At 38.5% G+C, this 19403-nt stretch overlaps 1 protein-coding gene across 4 annotated transcripts in view; it reads right to left on the bottom strand.

The window, feature by feature from the left end:
* Window positions 1–19403, bottom strand: part of tbc1d1 (TBC1 (tre-2/USP6, BUB2, cdc16) domain family, member 1) — a 78630-nt gene that overhangs the window by 17909 nt on the left and 41318 nt on the right. For all 4 annotated transcript variants that reach the window (XM_084106708.1, XM_084106707.1, XM_084106709.1 and 1 more), the window contains 7 exons: window positions 14515–14647; window positions 13321–13412; window positions 12601–12711; window positions 12330–12440; window positions 12027–12113; window positions 9837–10117; window positions 6194–6330 (listed from right to left, as the gene is read on the bottom strand). In XM_084106708.1, coding sequence (XP_083962834.1) covers window positions 6194–6330; window positions 9837–10117; window positions 12027–12113; window positions 12330–12440; window positions 12601–12711; window positions 13321–13412; window positions 14515–14647 — 952 coding nt within the window. The remainder of the gene's footprint in view (window positions 1–6193; window positions 6331–9836; window positions 10118–12026; window positions 12114–12329; window positions 12441–12600; window positions 12712–13320; window positions 13413–14514; window positions 14648–19403) is intronic.

The raw sequence follows: 19403 nt of genomic DNA, 5'->3' as shown, positions 1-19403 counted from the left end.
AAAAATTTAAATCTGAATGTTTATGTACTGATATGTCACTTGCATAATAATTTGGAACACTGTGTATATATATAAAAAAAATTATAGTAAAATTAGCGGGTGGACAAAATTTAATTCCCACCCAATCCTTTATTCCTGCTAACATACTGTATACAAGTCAAGTGCGCTATGAACAAACTTCTCAAGACACTGAGAGAACTGAAGTGCCTCCATACACACAAAATCACATTTGGTCTTGGTCAGTCAATGTCTCTACATCACATAATTCATAGCTTTTAGCAGAAGGGCCATAAAACTTCTGTCAAAAACAGCAATTTCTTATGTGAAGAATCATACGCACACACATCTGACCCAGTTCCAGTGGGGTGGAGTAGCACATGTGTTTGAGTGTATGTGTGGAGATTTCTACAGGGGACACTGACGCACTCGGACATTTGGGCGCCGGTCACTCCCTCTGCAAACACACACGCGTGCACACACGCACACTGGCCACACCCTCTGCAAATAAGTGGTGTTTCTGCCCAGACCAACGCCTTGCGAGTGTGCAAACACACATATGTAAATGGGTCAATAAGGCCGGTACTTTCCTGTAGATGTCTGTCAACATGACCTCCTGCAAAACACCACACCCAACACACACACACACATATATATTACCTCATTAACACGAACATTACTTCATTCAGCACAGACACACACTTGTCAAGACACACCCAAATATACTAGAGAAACACACACATACAACAGCAGCCCTCTTGGCACGCATTTTACTTTAAGGAAGTGTACTCATATTACTGCACTTACATCAACACACACTTTTCTGTGTGTGGCAGCATTTAAAATCTGTCCAGTTCCCCAGAATCAGATACTAAAAACCTTTTAATTGAGCACACAAACACAGTCGCCATAACTATGGATTAAGTCAATGTACGTCCGATGTAGACGTGTAAGATGGGGGTGGACCCCAGATTGGGAACCACTGCCATTTTGGACCCACCACAATAATGAATCCATTGTTCCAAGTTTAAATATGCAGGAGTGCAAATGAGATTTCAGAGCTTTGGTGAAAAAGAAGGACATTTTTGGACCTTGTCAGCATCCAAAGAACCCTCACTCACTTTTATTGTATGGAAAAAAGCAGCTTGAAGTGTCATGAGGACCTCATGAGGACAAACAAATGTGTTTGTTACAAAAGCAAGAACCAATTAGGCTTTTCTGGCACATTAAGTAAGCTCGGTTGTGAATAAAAGCCTAAATCTGTTCACCATACATTGGTTCACCTAAACATTGGTGTAGCATTTACTTTGAAACAATTTTCCATAACAATTGCTAGTAAATTTTACAAATGAACTTGAAGTAGAAAGACTGAGTATAAGACTAAAGTATTTTCTTTTTACAACTTCAAAATATCTTTCACATATCTATCTATCTATGCATCCATCTATAATCTGGATATTTATACTATTTTTACATTGTGTAAAGTGATTTTGTCTCCTCAGACCTGAATACCTGAATTAAACTGATCAATTCATATGGATTCCTTTTACAATGTTTTAATGTAGGGTGGATATAAAAAGTCTACACACTCCTGTTAAAACAGCTGTGTTTGTAATGTAAAAAAAATTAAACAAAGATAATTAACAAACTTTAATGTAAACATAACAACCTATGCAATGCCCCTTAAACCTTAAAGATAAAAAAAAATAATAATAAACCTTGAAATAACTGCATAAAGCCAGGTTCACACTGTATGATTTTGTCCACGATTTGGCCGTCTAAGAATTTTTTTGTGAATCCTAAAAGATTGCTCGGATCCAAGGCAAAAAATCTGAAGTCTTTGATGGTTAGTTTGACATGTTCACCAACAACCAATTAATGACCATTGCGATCAAATTTTATTCTGGAAGTGTCCGAAGATTTGACGCACAGTCCTGCAGTGTAGCTTCTCCTATGACAACGTTAAATAAAAAACCAATAGGAGTGCAGGACCTGATGCCACCACTTGCTCAACACACATAGTACTCGGGTTTTTTATATATTTTTTTCAGATTTATTTTCAAGAGAAGCCATGATCAAAATTAATGCTAGTCTTCTAGCCACCATTTCTAAACCACATGTAAATGCAGCTCATGTAACTGAACGGGTCACGGATTGAAAAGTCTTCTTGCGCGTTTAACGGCCTTGCCTTGACTGCCGTACAGCCTGACATTAATGATAACCGAGATCGCACAGTGTGACATGGCTTACAGCGGGGATCATTTTCGTACAGTCTGACAAGCAATATTCCTAAAGGGCTATTATAAATCGAACAGTGTGTACCCACCTTCAATTTTCACACCCTTTATAAATAGTTATGTGTCTGTGTTCAGAATTAGTAAATCATCAAGCTCATGTGAAATAGTACACACCAGCCTTCACCTGAAGTGACACTGATTAGCCATGGGCCACAAAGAGCTTGTAAAGCATATCATTGTTGAAAGATTGGGGAAAAAAAATCCAAGGCATTAGATTGCATTAGATGAAGCCTTTTCTGACTAAAAAACAAACATTTCAAGTCCGGCTAAACTTTGCAAAAACATATCCAGTCTCCCCAAACCATTTGGAAACATGAGACCAAGATTGAACTTTTTGGACAAAATTTTGAAAGGTATGTTAGCCGTAAAAACAACACAGCACCTCCATGGTGAAGCATAGTGGTAGCAGTCTCATTTTTTGGCTGCTCTTCTTCAGCTGGAAATGGGGCTTTAGTGAAGGTAATCACTTTCAGCATGACAATGATCTAAAACGCACATCTAAATCAACAAATGGCTTCCGGAAAGAAAGAATAATGTTTTGGCATGGCTCAGCCAGAGCCCAGACCTGAATCCTATAGAAAATCTGTGTGGGGACCTGAAGCGGGCCGTGCACAAGAAATGCTCTCGCAATTTAACAGATATGGAAAAAAATTTTGCAAAAAAGATTGGGAAAATATTCCCAAGCTGATAGGCTCCTATCCAAACCAACTGAGTGCTGTAATAAAAGCAAAGGGTGCTTCAATTAAGTAGTGGTGTGTGCATCCTTATGCAGTTACTTATTCCAAGGTTTTTTTAATTTTTTTATTTTAATGTGTCACTCTGAAATGGTATTGCATAGATTATAATTGTTACAATAAACATGCAAATGTTCTGATATGATTTATCTGGTATGATTTATCTTATCTGATATTATTTAACTTGTAATAATTAATTTGAACTCTTCTGCCTAAAATTTATACATGAAGTTAGCTAACTGTGTGATTTGTATATGTACATTTCTGAAATACACTACTTGGTCACAGTCACTTCTGATAACAGATTACTCTAAATTATAATGTAGACATGTGCATTTTCTGTAAAGCTGCTTTGAAACAGTATGTATTGTGAAAAGCGCAATACAAATTAAAAAAATGTTTTTTGTTTTTTTTTACATCACAAAAATCAGCTGTTTTCACAGGGGTGTGTAGATTTTTTATATCCACTTTACTTGTTAATTACATACACTTTTAAAAGTTGGACAAAATTGATGAGAGAATATTAAAAATAGCTTTATTTTTGTTCCGAAGATGAACAAAAGTCTTATGGCTTTGGAACAATATGAAGGGGAGTAATGATGACAGAATTTTTATATTTGGATAAGCTATTTCTTTAAGGGCGTTTTCACACCTATAGATAGTTTGTTTTTTTTCCGTTCCGAAACAGAGACAATTCGTTACAATGTTTCATTTCACAAGGCATCCTTTCAAAACATACCAAAATGTGCCCACACAAGTCACATGCAAGTAAAAGTGTCCTCTTATTGGTCAGAGTTTCCTCTGCGTCATCCAGCAAGATGATTGACGACAAGTTTGCTCTACAAGCTTATTGTGGCTTTATTTGGAACTCTCAAGACACACGCAAACACTACACGAATGTAGCCGTCATTCTCGCCTTTAAATTATATAATACATTTGTATTAATACTGCAGAAAATTAAAACGCACTCTCTCTTGATCTCCCAGCACTGTCTAGAGGTTAACTGTGTCAAGAAGACACAGGCAAACAAGGCAAGGCAAGGCAAGGTGTGTATTAGGACCTCCTTGAAAACGAGATGATGCATCTCAAGGGGTTTATCCTGAAGAAAAAAATTGTTACTACTACTACTACACGAATGTTATAATGCAGCTAGAGCAGGACTCATTGGGACAGCATTCTCGTACGGAGAAGTGCAATTACAAAACATTTTAAGATGAAGAGGTGCTCTTTTGGTTTTCAACTGTGGTAACTAATGTGCTCACTCACAGAATCAGACACTACTGCTATTTATATAGCACATTTCCCGTTATGAATTATAATACTATTTGGTTCATTGGTCCGTTGGGTCGGATTGCTTTCACACTTCAAGCGAACCGTCCCAGTGTTCATTTGCAATCCGTCCATGTTTTTGGAGCGATTGTTTTGGTGCGGATCTGAGCATGATTGCCTTGTTCACATGCCTAAATGAACCGAACCAAGGGAGAAAACGCACTAATTAAGTTCTACACTGATGGCCATTCAAACAGATGGGTCATTTTACACAGAAATAACACACTTGGCCTTTTTTAGCAAAAGCACTGGGTTATAACAACTGTTAAACCCGTGGTTTACATCACCATAACTTGTAGGCATTTAATGTTTTGGGCCTAAGATGTACATCAACGGTGTTTATAATCAATGATCGTTTCTCTCATTCACACTCACACAGACCTGAGGGGTGTTTTGACATCCGTATCAACATTTACTGTGAAGTACTGCCAAGTGTAACGAGCTACCAACTTTATAATAGCAGACTCGATATGCTATTTTGGCAGTTAAAGAAAGACAAAATAGGTCAAGAAAAGAAGAAAAGCGAGACACTGACAGAGTCATGTCTGAGTAGGAGGGAAATGATCAGAGTCATAATCAATGTAATTCTGTTTCTCTGCCAAAAGAAACACCAAGTCCAAGAAGGCTGTCAGCTGTCAAACTCACCCAATGAGTTCTTTATCGAGTCATTAAGAGCAAGAGCGCCACCTGGAGGACACCGACAGTAACCGCAGCATGTAGAGGCACTTAAAGGCAGGGTAGGCAGGTTTTTTCTAAAAAACTTTTTCCCAAATTTGTTTAAACTGTCTTTATATACCAATACATAATTAAAATGTAAGTACTCTGAAAAAGAGAGTATAAAAATCGAGTGTCTGTAATCCTCTCAGGGCTGCAATAAACACAGCTACTTATTTCCATTCGCTCCCACCCCCTCCCTTCTGGGCTCCTTCCAAAGCCACGCCCCCAAAACACATGAACGCGTGATGCCGACCGCTCAGCTGGAGGAGGACGCGTTTGCCAGCGCCGAGCGGAGAGGAGCGCAGTGCATGTAGTGACATCATGTCAGAATCACATGTAATAAAACGTCACATGTAATATAAATCACATGTAATATATCTTTATCATTATGAATATAAATAACTAACATGGCTGTTAGTACTCACTATCAAACTAGCATATCGATACTGGTAAAGTTTAAAATATATTGAGTTTGTTTCAGTAACGAGCTAGTAACATAAGGCAAAGCTAAAAACAGGTTGCATTGATACACGTTTTCCCATTACCATCAGTTACACTGTGATGAAGGTGAATTTCGTGTAAGATTCATAACATATACGGTGTTTTGCATGTAAGAGCTTCCACGATGAAAGCACTGTTGGCTGTTTGCCTTGTTTGCCTTCGCTGTCTGTATATGCAGGTACTGGGAATTTTGACTGCTCTTTCTCTGCCATAATTGTGATTCTTCCTAGCTTCCGTGCCTCTTCGCCTCCTTGAGTCAAACGGGTGCGCGCATGTGGGCAGCTCCTGTAGTAGCAGGGGTGGTAGCCATGGTAGCGAGGGAGAGTGACAGTCGCCCAGCCAATCATTTCATTCGTTCCGAATGGAAATAAGTAGCTGTGTTTATTGCAGCCCTGAGAGGACTACAGACACTCACATTTTTATACTCTCCTTTTCAGAGTACTTACATTTTAATTATGTATTGGTATATAAAGACAGTTTAAACAAATTTGGGAAAAAGTTTTTTAGAAAAAACCTGCCTACCCTGCCTTTAATGCACTGTACACTGTTAAGTGTAGTTGATATAGGTGATGTTTTGTATTGATGTAACCTACATGATGTACATAAGTAGGGTATTACCTTTGGTGTCTGAGCCCTTCTGTGGTGTGGCGACTCTTAAGAAAATCTGTTGTCTCCAGGAGTGTCTCCGGCTACGTAACGGACTGTCATCCCCAACAACACACACTGCACCAGGACTGGACAGGGCTGCCACGTCACTACACACACACATAGAAATACATAAGCATAGGCATTTGTTCACAAATATACACAAACACTGAAAGACAGCAGTAAAAGGGAGTCACAGACTTCTGTCAGAGTAGACAGACAGCATATTTAATTTGATACGAAAGCCCCCTTAACAAGACCAGTCATAGGCATTTTGAGCAATTTTGTAATTCTTGTCTTTAAAAAAAATAAAAATAAATATACATTAACAAAAACTTAGTTGCAGAACAAGTACTCGATTAGTTGATTTCCTGTGCACATCCTGATTTATTATAAGAGAATGTATTCACTCCCATGAGTCTTTATCCACATCTGCCTCTGTGGCAGGTGCTGAAAAAGAAGAGAGATGGAAGACAGAAAAATGGAAAGATGGATAGGCAGAATGTGAAAAAGAAACAGAATACCTCTTCCTCTGAGAGTCACAGGTATCATCACTCTCCACTACAGGGGCCAGAAATTTGAGGAAATTTGGAACAGAGGAGGAGGAGTGTAATCTCGCTCTAAAGCCACTCAGCCCTGATGGACTGAGAGATAGAGCGTGAGAAAGAGAGAGAGAGGCCACAGAGTAAAGGAGTGAGACACAAGAGAGTCACTGAAACCAGGACAAAAGCGAACTCTAGCTTGCACTTGTTGGAGCAGAATTGAGAACACACTGGGGTGATTTCACATTTGTGCTTAATGTGTGGGCAAAACCCTGTGGTTTATTCATATAATTAATTAATTAATTATTGTAATATAATATACTTCTGTAATAATGCTGAAAATTGTTATGTTAACTACAACTAAAAACTCTGTTCGATAATTTAAATAAAGTTGAAATAAAATAAAATTAATATTATATGAGAAACTTAAAAATGAGAAATTCTGCTATGGCAACTAACTGAAATGAGTTTAAATAAATTAAAGCTAAAAAGAAAACTAAAAAACAAATAGTAATAAAAATGCACATAAAATTACAAAAAAGGAAGAAAAAAAGTGAAAAATAAATATAAAAGCAAAATACAAAACAGCAATAAATACTATAAAAGTATATAAATAATACTAAAATAAGGCTGTAGTAATGCTGTTTTTGAATTAAAAATTATATTCCCAGTACTGGGGTTTGATTTCATTCACCAGGAATTTTTGTGTTTTAATTTTATGTTTAGACAAAATAGAATCACATTTTAATTTTGGCCATTTATTGGTTATTGGCCATAACATGAAAATAATAAATGACTATCAGTCAGAATTTTTATATCGATGCAAGCCTAATCTTTTGGAGAAAGTTTATAAAGACAAACATAAACTGATAAAATATTGAAAGTACGCTAAAATAAGGGGACATTTTTTCATTATGTTGAATTGATGGGGTTTTTTTGGGCCAAACCTTGCTCTATGCACCAGATTCAGAAACAACAGCATTTTTTTGCCTGACGCAATAATTGCCCAAAGAAAACTGACAGTATTTTATTTTGTTTTATTTATTTATATTGATCGAGGCCACAGTACTGATGTAGAAGAGAGGACTAACAGGCCACATCATGGTAGTCTCCTGTGTCCTCAATAACCCAGTACTCAAAACCAGCCTGTTAGTGCATTTCATTTTGAGTGAAATTCCCCATTGTGCTTTCACAAACTTTTACACAAAAAGCACAGAAAATTCAGAGAAAGACAGACAATAAAACAATTTTATGGGGAAAAAAGTACCCTGACCTGTTTGTGAATGACAGTTGAGATGACACACACACACACGCACACACACACACACCTCACCTCCACTTGAGGGGCCGGGTGGAAAGATCATGAACAAAAGTATGAGGCCTCAACGGCCGTTGACACACGGGAGAGGAAGAAGCCGGAGGGGAGGAAGGACTGATGAAAATACAGAAAGGATGGAAAAGATAAAGGAGGGTGTAAAGGAATACAAAAGCAGAGAAGCACAGAGTGAAAAAAGTGGAGCACATTGAACTGAATTCACATTACAGACTAAGAAATGTGATGATGTAAAAACAGGAAACTTCCACACCCCCCCCTCCAAAAATACCACCCACAGTAATTGATTGACAAAAGTCTGTCACTGTGATGAACAAACAAACAGACCTTGAATTTAACAAATGTTGTACATACCTGTACATTTAAAAAATTCAAATATTCAACTTTTAATTCTGTTTGAATTGTCACAGATTGGATGCACAACTAGAAAACACAACTTAAAGTTAGCTGGGATAAAGTCTATGCTTCATATAGAAAAATATCATAATATAGATCACACTTTCAGTTTGCAATGTTTTTTATTTTATTTATTGGGCCTGTTCACACTTCGTCACAATGCATTTTTACTGATCGAATCGCCATTCGTCTTGTTAAATCTCTTCCATTTACACGTGACCACATAAATGTGTCTCCGCACAAACGAAAGCAACAAATATGCGTTTTAATTTATTTATCATCAGCTAATTTCAAGATCAAAGACCGCAATACGAGAGAAAGCTGCATCAGCACTGGTAAGATAATTTAGTCTCATTACTTTTAATGAAGACGATTGTTTGTTGAGCTCCAGGACACAATGCTGAACTTTCATTTTCATTTGTGGCAGTTTGTGTGTCGGCTTACTGAAGAGATAGGGTAACACTTTAGTTTAGAGTCCAATTCTCACTATTAACTAGTTGCTTATTAGCATGCCTATTACTAGGATATTGGCTGTTTATTAGTACTTATAAAGCACATATTAATGCCTTATTCTGAATGACCATATTCTACATCCCTTATCCTACCAACCTAATTCAACAACTACCTTTCTAACTATTAATAAGTAGTAATTAGGATTTTATTGAGGCACAAGTCGTAGTTAATAGTGAAAATTGGACCCTAAACTAAAGTGTGACTGAGATAGGCTACTCATCTGCAGCGCTATATGTGACTACTAAGAGCCGGTAGCCTATAACACGCTCTCACACGTTTATTTTTTGTAGAATTTTGGGAGGAGTAAAATTGACATATGTGGCTTCAATAACCAGATGCACTTGTCCAGTTTCGTCTGGAATGCGTATAAAACCACCTCCTAAAATGGTTTGAGAGATCAGATTTAAATCAGTCTCTAATGCGTTTTGGGGGGCATTTACACCTGGTCTTTTTACGATCTGATAGCTGTCCGATGCATGAAGAGACCAGGTGTAAACAGGCCTATTGATGACACTTTATTCATTCCCGAAGGTAACTTTTGTCTGTATGGTGATTAGATTTACTGTTTGTGCTGCCGCCTTGACCTAAGAGTACAGAATGACGCATCAAGTGCGTGACGCCAGTGATTTTTCCAGGCGCTCGGAAGAGAGTAAAATAATAGCAAGTTAAAAAGAATGGTATAATACAAACTTTTTAATGAAAAAAATCAGCTCTGCATTAACACTAGCAGCTGTTCTTCCACATAAATCACTGCCTATTCCCCTCATTAAAGTTCAACAGGCAATAATGTCAGATATCACCAGCATAAAATAAGCAATCCCAACTGTCTCACTTGCTCTGGTGTGGGGAGTCTGTGCTGACGGAGTAGTGTCGGACCAGTTTGGGCTTGGTGGCGGCAGTTGGTTGTAGAGGGGGGAGACTTGGCTCAGAGGACGACAGCATGGGAGAGTGACTAATCGTGCTTGCGCGTCTCCTGAAACCCTGCGGCGGGCTCTCAGGATCCTCCTGACATCTCGCTGAGCCTTCTAGATGCTTCAGATCCCCTGTGGAATTGTGAGAGCGGAGTGGACTGGAGGTTAGGAGAGAGCAGAGGGGCTCCTCCAGTGATGTTTCCTTAAAAAACAAAATAGAAAATGTCAACAACTCTGATGGAATAAGTCATTCTTGAAACAAAAAAGCCTGTATGTAAGTGATTATAACTGTTAGAGGAAAAGACATCTTATATGACAGATAGTTCTAGCTCTAAATTCACAAATACAAAGTTGTAAAACAGTAAATGGCTAACAGCAATATGATTTATAAGTGCTAATAATCGCAATAAGCATTGTTTTTTATTAGCGTAAAGGGATAGTCCACCTAAAAAATTAAATTCTGACATAATTTACTCACCCTCAAAACTGTATGCATTTTTTTTTCTGCTGTACACAAAAGATGATATTTTTGTCTATGCAATGGAGGTCAATGGGAAACAAAACTGTTAAGTTATCAACATACTTCAAAATATCTTCTCTTGTATTCCACAGAAGAACTAAAGTCATGCAGGTATGGAACGACACGAGGGTGAGTAAATGATGACAGAATTTATGTTTTTGGGCTAACTATCCCTTAAAGTATGGACTAATAAGGTGCTGATCATAAAATAATCTGAATAATAGACTAAAAGGTCATTTTATCCCACACATTTTTCACTACCATTCACAAGTTTGGGGTCAGTAATTTTTTTAAGAAATTATGTTATTCAGAAAAGATTCATTAAATTGATCAAAAATGAAAGTAAAGCCATTTATTATGTTACAAAGGTTTTCTACTTCAATTAATGCTGTTCTTTTTAACTTTCTATTCAGCAAAGGATTCTGATTTTTTTTTTTTTTTTTTTTTTACAGTTACCACAAAAATATTAAGCAGCACAACATTGACAATAAGAAATGTTTCTTGAGCACTAAATCAGCATATCAGAATGCTTTCTGAAGGATCATGTGACACTGAGCACGTTTACATGCACACCAGCATGCTAATAGCTCACAAAAATCAGCTAATTAAAATTCTTATTTAAAACCTGTAGTCCGGGTTTACATGCAAACCAATAAGATGACAACGCAAGTAAACCACTTTTACAAGACTATCAATAAATCAGGTAATTTCCCGGCAGTGATGTCAAACCGTCATAATATGCATATCTGACCCTGAGTATTTCATTTGTTATGTTGGTTGTGATGTTAAATAAAGCATTAAAAACCGAAGAAGAGTATTAGCTACAACATGTCAGCGACTCATATATTATCCTCTCATGCAGTTACAGATGCAGCATTTTGACTGAACCACTTCTTCTGCTGCATGAGATAAGAGCACTTTTAGAATTTTTTTTTGGGTCAACAAAGAATCTGAGTTTGCGATACATTTCTTCCTCCCTTACTGCAAAACGCTTGTTCTGCCTGGATGTGCTTAAATCCACAGTAAGGACGCATTCCTGTCCTGTCACATATCACACATGTGCACTTCAATAAGCAGACAGAAAGCAGGTTAATGTGTTTAAATGCTGGGTTTAAATGCAAAAATCTAGCTGTGACTATCGGTTTACGGTTTATTAAACCGTTTATGACCTAACCCAAATAAAGTAAAACGGGTTAACACGTTTACATGATCACGTGTATTGTCGGCTTTTTAAGCATAATGGGTTTATAACGTGCACGTAAACTCACTCCAGATTGGAGTTATGATGCTAAAAATTCAGCTTTTTCATCACATTTTAAAAATTAAAATAGAAAAGTTATTTAAAATTGTAATAATACTTCACAATGTTACTGTTTTACTGGAGTTTTATCATAGATGCAAGTCATGACTCATGAAACAAGGATTGCAAATTTGATCCATTTCTGCTCTTTTGCAAAGTAAATGGCCAAATATATAATATATTTTACCTCAACAAAATCATCCCAAATTTATTGTGAATATTCAAAATATAGTCCAGTCCTAAATAACAATGTGACAGAAAATATATTGATGATGTGAGCGTTGTGCAGACCTGATATGTGCCGTTCAGTGTGGTGGAGCTGGAGGAGTTGCTCTCTCCTTCACTGTTCTCCCTCGGGGATTTGGACTTACTGCTGCCCTATTACATGGAGACATAAAATATTCCATAAATTATGTTTATATAGATAAACAGTATCATAGTTAAGTTATTTTTGTTCATTTGGACTTAACAGTATTGACCCTGCAGCACATATCGTGCTACACATACAAGGCCTGCATTCTTTGAATGTTAGAAGCACATGTTAGATGCCCAAAAAATGTAGAGTAAGCCAAAATGCATAAAATGTTTGCATACCTTCCAGATCCCCTCCAGTGATTCAGTGAGAGACCTTTTGGCTCTAGTCTTGAACTCCTCCAGACGCACACGACTGGAACTCGTGCTGCTTTCAGCATTCACAGCAACCTCCTGAGAAGTCAAACACATTCATGTATACAGTATATACTGTATACAGGCATCCACACCCAATACTCCAAAATCCCAGCTGTAATATTCACGTTTGTAACAGACTAATAAAATGGAAATGTTCATGTCCATAAGGTTTTTAATTAATTAAATGGTGGTGTACCTTTTTTGTTTGTCCGTTGTGTGTGTGTGTCTTTTGTCTGTCCTCATACAGTCGTCTAAGAAATGACACAACCAACTCATTCTCTTCCTGATCTGACTTAGGCCTGGCTTTCTGCTCAAACACACAAACAAAGATTTTATTTCTCCAAACTTCCACAAGATGGCATCAGCAACCTTATAAAACACACTCACGGTTAGTGGGAAACGTGAACAACAGAGAGCAGAAGGAATTTACTCCGAAAATTACTCATCTATTACACCATTTACACAAAAGCTCAAATTTCAACTAGTCAACGAGCATTTTAAGGTGATCAAAACTTTTAAAGATATATAAAAGTTATGTGAAAACGGGGGCATATTTACATCAATTATATTATAATCAATATTGTAAAGACAACTTTCTGTTTGTTGCATGCTTTAAGCTGATATTAAATTTTAAACAATCATCAAGTAAAAAAGAAAAACAGTTGACGCTCTGAGGATATCTGTCCATTCATCAAGTTGATAAATGTTCAGTCGTTCAGGTTGACTGGTTTCAGGATGCTAGACTAGTGGATAAACTGGTTTAATTTATACCAGTCACACCCTCTGAACAGAAAAGCACACATTCCTTGAATGCCACACTTAAAGGATTTGGCACACACTGGTAATCCAGGGAACCGGGGAGCTAAAGCGTATTTGTGTAACGTGTTATAGCGGTTTTAAAATTGAAATAACTCACCATGGTGCTCTCAAACACAGCTGCCTGCTCCTGATTATCTAGACCTGCCAAATGCTTCTGCAGTTCCAGCTTAGCTTTGGATGGATGTAGACCTGCACATAAATACAGTGTCATGCCAAGCACAAAGTATGTACTGTTGCAGCCCGCAGAACTCTGAAATGAAATCTGGGAACTAAAAATCTGTTGTAACCACCTAATTCATGTTCTGAATAAACAATTTATCAATTCTGCCATCATTATGGTTAAGTTGGGGTTTTTATAATGAATAATTCACAAAAGCGTAAAAATTCTGTCATAATTAACCCAAATTTAATTCCAAACCGGTATGATTTTCTTTCTTCAATGGAGCACAAAAGGGAATACTGTATTTAAAAAAAAATACCCAACTGCTATTTCCATAAAATGAAAGCATATAGTAGTGACCAAGCGCCAAAAAGCCTCATAAGTAGTACTATAAAGATACTATATAGAGATTTATATGATTTTTTTTTTTAATTGAAAGAAATTCAGCAAGGACACAATCAATTGATCAAAACAGTAAAGACCAACACATTGTTGCAAAAAAAATAACTTTCTTCTATTCATAAAAGAAATCACCATTTCCACAAAATATAAAAGCAGCACAACTGTTATGAAAACTGATAATAAGATAATTGAGCAGCAAATCAGCATATTAAAATGACTTATTCAGGACCATGTGACACTGAAGACTGGAGTAATAATGCTGAAAATTCAGCTTTTCATCACAGGAAAAAATTACATTTAAAAATATATTCAATAGAAACCAGTTAATTTTAAGTCATAATTTAAAATATTACTGTTTTAACTGTATTTTTGATCACATCAATGCAGCCTTGGTGAGCATAAAAGACTTATTGACCCCAAACCTTTGAACAATAGTGTGTTTTCAATGTAAATGGGGACATTCTTTGAAAATATCTCTTTTTATGATCCAAAGGAAAAAAAGAAGTGCTGGTAGAATTTTACTGTTTGGATGAACTATCCCTTTAGAGTACAGGGAACCAATAAATCCGCCCCAAATAAATATGAGAAAATATGTGCACTAGAACATTTGTTACTCTGGGCCTTTGACAGGTGCAAAACATGAAGAGATACAAAAAGTAAGAGAAATGGGCTGATACGGAGATAAAACATGATAGACTTGAGTGATATGACAAACAGTAGACATCTCACCCTCTATTCTGTCACACAGTTTGTGCAGCTGCTGCAGGGGACAGCTGTCACACTGCTGACTCTGGGTCCTACTGTTCTGCTGAAGGGCGGCCACAGAGAACGCCTGCTTCAAAGTTAACATGATCTCATCCACCTGAACATGAAAGAGTGACATTCACACAGAGCAGCTCTGAGCATCTAACTTGACAGTTTGGAAACAGTTTAAAAAACAATAACTGCATCCTGTGGAAATATTCTGACTATTTATAGGTATAAATCTCATGAAGGGATTGAAATAATTCATTGACATTTGCAACATGTCATTTCCATTTGGCTAGACAAGTAGAGCTTGTACTCAATCCTGAGTGAGACAGGAAGCCAGTGAAGTGATTTGAGGATGGAGGTGATATGGTCGTATTTGCGCACCCTAATCAGGATCCTAGCAGTGCTGTTCTGAATGTACTGCAGCTTCTTAAGGCTTTTGTCAGGGATCCCGATGAGGAGTGCATTGCGGTAGTCCAGTCTGGAGGAGACAAAGGCATGGACAAGCTTTTCCACATCTGCAAGAGTAAGTGTGGGACGAAGTTTGGTGGAATAAGGAGGTCTTACTCAGATGTACATCAAAGTTCAGATGAGAATCCATTTTAACACCCAGGTTGGTGACTGATGTTACAAGTGGAATATCCTGGCCAGAGAAATGAATGCTGGTAATGTCAGATGTCCAGACCTGATGTGGGGTACCGACTACAATAGCTTCTGTCTTTGAGCAGGACATTTTGCTTCATCCACGCCTTTATCTCCTCCAGGCAGGTGGTCATAGTGGATGATGCAGCAGAGGGGGTTGAATTTGTCCTGAGATAGAGTTGAGTGTCATCAGCATAGCAGTGAAATAAAATTCAATGCCGGCTGATGACACTGCCAAGGGGGAGCATATAGAGGATGAACAGGGTGGGGCCGAACACCGAGCCCTGAGAGACACCACAGGTGACGTTGTGTGTCAAGGATTTAGCCTCTCCCAAGGCAACATGCTCAGTTCTCCCAGTGAGGTGGATGAGAACCAGTTATAAACAGAGTCAGATAGACCGATAGTGGAGTGTAGACGATGGAGGAGAATGTTATGATCCACAGTGTCAAACGCTGCAGTCAAGTCCAGAAGGATGGGAAGAGATGGGGAGCCAGCATCTGCTGTCATCAGCAGGTAATTTCTGACTCTGACCAGAGCTGTTTCCGTGCAGTGGCCAAAGCGGAAACCAGACTGGAATTTCTCAAACAAATTGTTTTGTTTTAAATGGACCTGAAGCTGTGCAGCAACTACTTTTTCCAGCACTTTGGAAATGAAAGGAAGGTTGGAGATGGGCCTGTAGTTGGCAAAAACGTCTGGGTCTAAGGTGGGTTTTTTGAGTTTTCAGTGTAGCTGGAACATGACCAGTCTGGAGGGAGTGGTTGATGACCTTAATAATCATGGGATTTATGACACAGACGTTAGATTTTACCAAGGCTGTGGGAAAAGGGTCCAGGGCAAAGGTTTCATCTTGCTGATGATGTCCTCAACCTCTCGTTGTGAGATGTCAGAAAAACAACAGAACGGTTGGAAGGTCCCAGGATGTGGATCAACAGTCGGGACAGGTAAAGCAGAGGAGCTAGAAAGGAGCGAGTGGAGGGAGTCTAATTTTTGTCTGAAAAAAGTGATCCAATTATTGCACCTCTCTTCTGTGGGCTTCTGAATAAAAGGTTTGCGGTTTAAGGATGTGATTTATAGTGGAGAAAAGTTGTTTGGAATTTCCAGGGTTATTGTTGATGATTTTAGAGTAGAACTGTGATCGTGCATCTCTCCAGGACTTTGCATAGGCCTTCTGATGTTCTCTTGATGCTTGTTCTCAGACGCCGCTCAAGGACACGCTCAGCTGTCGCCCATCTTCCGCAGTTCACAGGTGTAAGGACTGAGCGCGAGAAGGTGACAGTTCTAGTTCTGACAGGGGTGTGGAGATCTAGGAGACTGCTCAGAGATCGATTGTAGAAGTCAACCGACTCAGTGACTGAAGAGAAATCAGCAGAGGAGAGATGCTGGAGGTCTATAGTCAAGGTGTCAAAGTTAATGTTTCAGGTCCCTTTAGCACAGGGGTTCTCAACCTTTTGCAAGCTGGGCCCCCCAAAAGCTGGTTCATTGCAGTTGGGGCCCCAGTGACCCACCCGCCAATATATGCTTTATTATTGTTATTATTACTAGGCCTAATAGTAGGCATTATCTGCATTTTTTACAGAAGCTTGCAGGTAGGTGATGTTAATGTGAGACCTAAACCTGCTTTGCCTTGAGAGAAGGAAATTAATAGTGGAATAAAGTCGTTATTTTTGTTTGTTTTTGCGCACAAAAAGTATTTTCGTCGCTTGATATACTTAAGATTGAGCCACTGTAGTCACTTGGACTATATTAACGATCTCTTTAATAACTTTTCTGGGCCAGCAAGTTTCAGTCACCTAGCAGCCTATGGAGAAGTGATCCAGCACTCAGATTTCATCAAAAATATCTTAATTTGTGTTCCGAAGATGAACGAAGGTCTTACGCGGTTGGAACAACATGAGGGTGAGTAATTACTGACAGAATTTTAATTTTTGGGTGAACTAACCCTTTAAACATGTTTGTGTGTGCGTGGCTGCGTGCGTGCGTGTGAGCATTTCACAAAAACTAAAGGAAAGCTTTAACTGTAGCCTAAATTATATTCTGACTAGATTATTCGTTTTTTATATATAAAACTAAATACGACCTCATGTTTTATATGTTTGCAGCCTCTGAAACTTCCGTCCGTCATAAAAATTAATTCGGATGGTTTGATTTTCTGCATTTTTCGCATCCGTAGCAAATATTTTGAGGGGTGTTTTTGACAATTGAGAGCCACCAAATGACGAATATGAAAAAACGAATACGACAGTTTCGGACTCAGTCAGGGTGCAAGGACCTTAAACTTTTGAGGCTTGCGCAGCTTCTCGAGGAGAAATCAAACAAATGAGCGCCGTTTTCTGAAGTCTATGAGCGCAGCACACACAAATAAACTAAATTGACAGGCTACTGCAGTTAAATTTCAAAATGTGGTGTTTTTATGTTTATAACATTTGAATACAGTTCAGCAACATACATCACACGACCTGACGACCAAGAGAGCTGACAATTGACCATCACTTAATTTACCATCACCTCACGATTGAAAATGTGACACTGATTTCATTTGACAGTTCAACAAACAAGTTAATAATATTAAGTCACTTACATTTTAGACGAAAATAATGACTGTTTTGGTCTATTTTAGCAGCGAAAATAGATCCGATGAATCCAAACAAAGATCACAGCATAGCGCATCTCAATCGTGTTTTGAATGATTCAGTGTTTTGAACGAATCGGTTGAGTCAAAGATTCAATGACCCATTCACAAACATCTCTTATTCTTGATGAATCGGCCGTTTGAACGAATCGTTTGAATGAATGACTCAATGACTCGCTTAATAAAACCACTTTTAACCTGCATTTGCGCTCAGTATCGACAAACCAATCAAATTTGTTCAAAACTTTTTTTTTTTAAATCAGTCCAAACACATTTTAATTTTTATTCAGGAGTTATGTATGTACAAAACTATAACTTTTTATGACAGTAGTTTAGTGATAAAAAAAAATTGAAATTTTTTTTTTCCTGTTTTTTTTCCCTCCCATCCTGTAGCCTACTCGCGCCCCCCCGGGAGAGTGTCGGCACCCCCCCGGGGGGGGCGAGCCCCACCGGTTGAGAACCACTGCTTTAGCAGATTCAGCGATTGTTTTTGGTGTGAGCAAAGGGGGAGTGGCAGCTCCATGAGATGGCGTTGTGGTCAGACACACCCAGATCATACACCAGAAAGTTGCAAATGGGGGTGGAGTTTGAAATGTCAAGAGTATGCCCCCTGGAGTATGTGGGGACATCAACATGTTGTTGGAGGTTAAGACAGCCCAATAGTTGCAGAAACTTGGCTGCAAAATGACAAGAGGGGGTGTCTACATGAATATTATAATCTCAAAGTATTATAATGTTGGCAGAAGTGGTGCACAGTGTTGTAAGAAGATCATGCATCTCTGAAATAAATACTGAGTTTGGTTTGGGGGGTTTACATTTAAATGCAAGGCATTCAAATGAGGACAGTGTAGGCAGAGAGGGGGGACAGCTCCAATTTCTGCTAGTGTATTACAGCTAAGCTGCCACCACGACCAGTACCGCAGGCTTTCTCAAGATAGCTATAATCGGGGGGACAGGTTTCATTTAATGCTGAATAAACCTCTGGCTGGTGCCATGTTTCTGTTATGCACATAAGGTCTAATCCCTTGTCTATGATGTGATCTTGAATAAAAGATGATTTATTTGTGAGGGATTGTGTATAAAAAAAGTTATATTTTAAGCGTTGATGAGATAGTGAATCTCTTTAAAGGCCATAATACACTGGATTCCACTCCACGTTTTCTGTCCTGATTGGTGTGCAGAGATCTTGCAATGTTTCCCGTGCTGTCCAGCAGAGCGTGCAGAGATCTCGCAGTGTTTCCCGTGTTACTAACACCGAGAGCGACACTGCCCTGATGACGCAGCAGACGTGCGACAGTGGTCCAGATGGATGGAATGGCTGAAGCAGAGTGGCCAGGCTGATGGTAAATAAACTTTCCACGGGAACTTCTGTGGATATATCACGGTCGGCTCAGAAGTCCACGTTCTTTAATGGCTGCAACGCACGTTGGAATGGTGCAGTTGTTAAGATTCAGCAGCTGCGAGATGGAATACTTGAGCTTCATGCCGGTCGCCGAAAGGTTTGGCCTGGAGCTATGAAAAATGGTCCATAACATAGCAGTGAGGTGCATGAGTCAAGGGGGACTAGATGGAAGCAGCTGACAGAGGAAGCGGTCG

Source organism: Abramis brama (assembly GCF_963993115.1).
Source record: "Abramis brama genome assembly, chromosome: 2".
Taxonomy (NCBI): domain Eukaryota; kingdom Metazoa; phylum Chordata; class Actinopteri; order Cypriniformes; family Leuciscidae; genus Abramis; species Abramis brama.
This window is presented reverse-complemented; position numbering and strand designations above follow the sequence as displayed.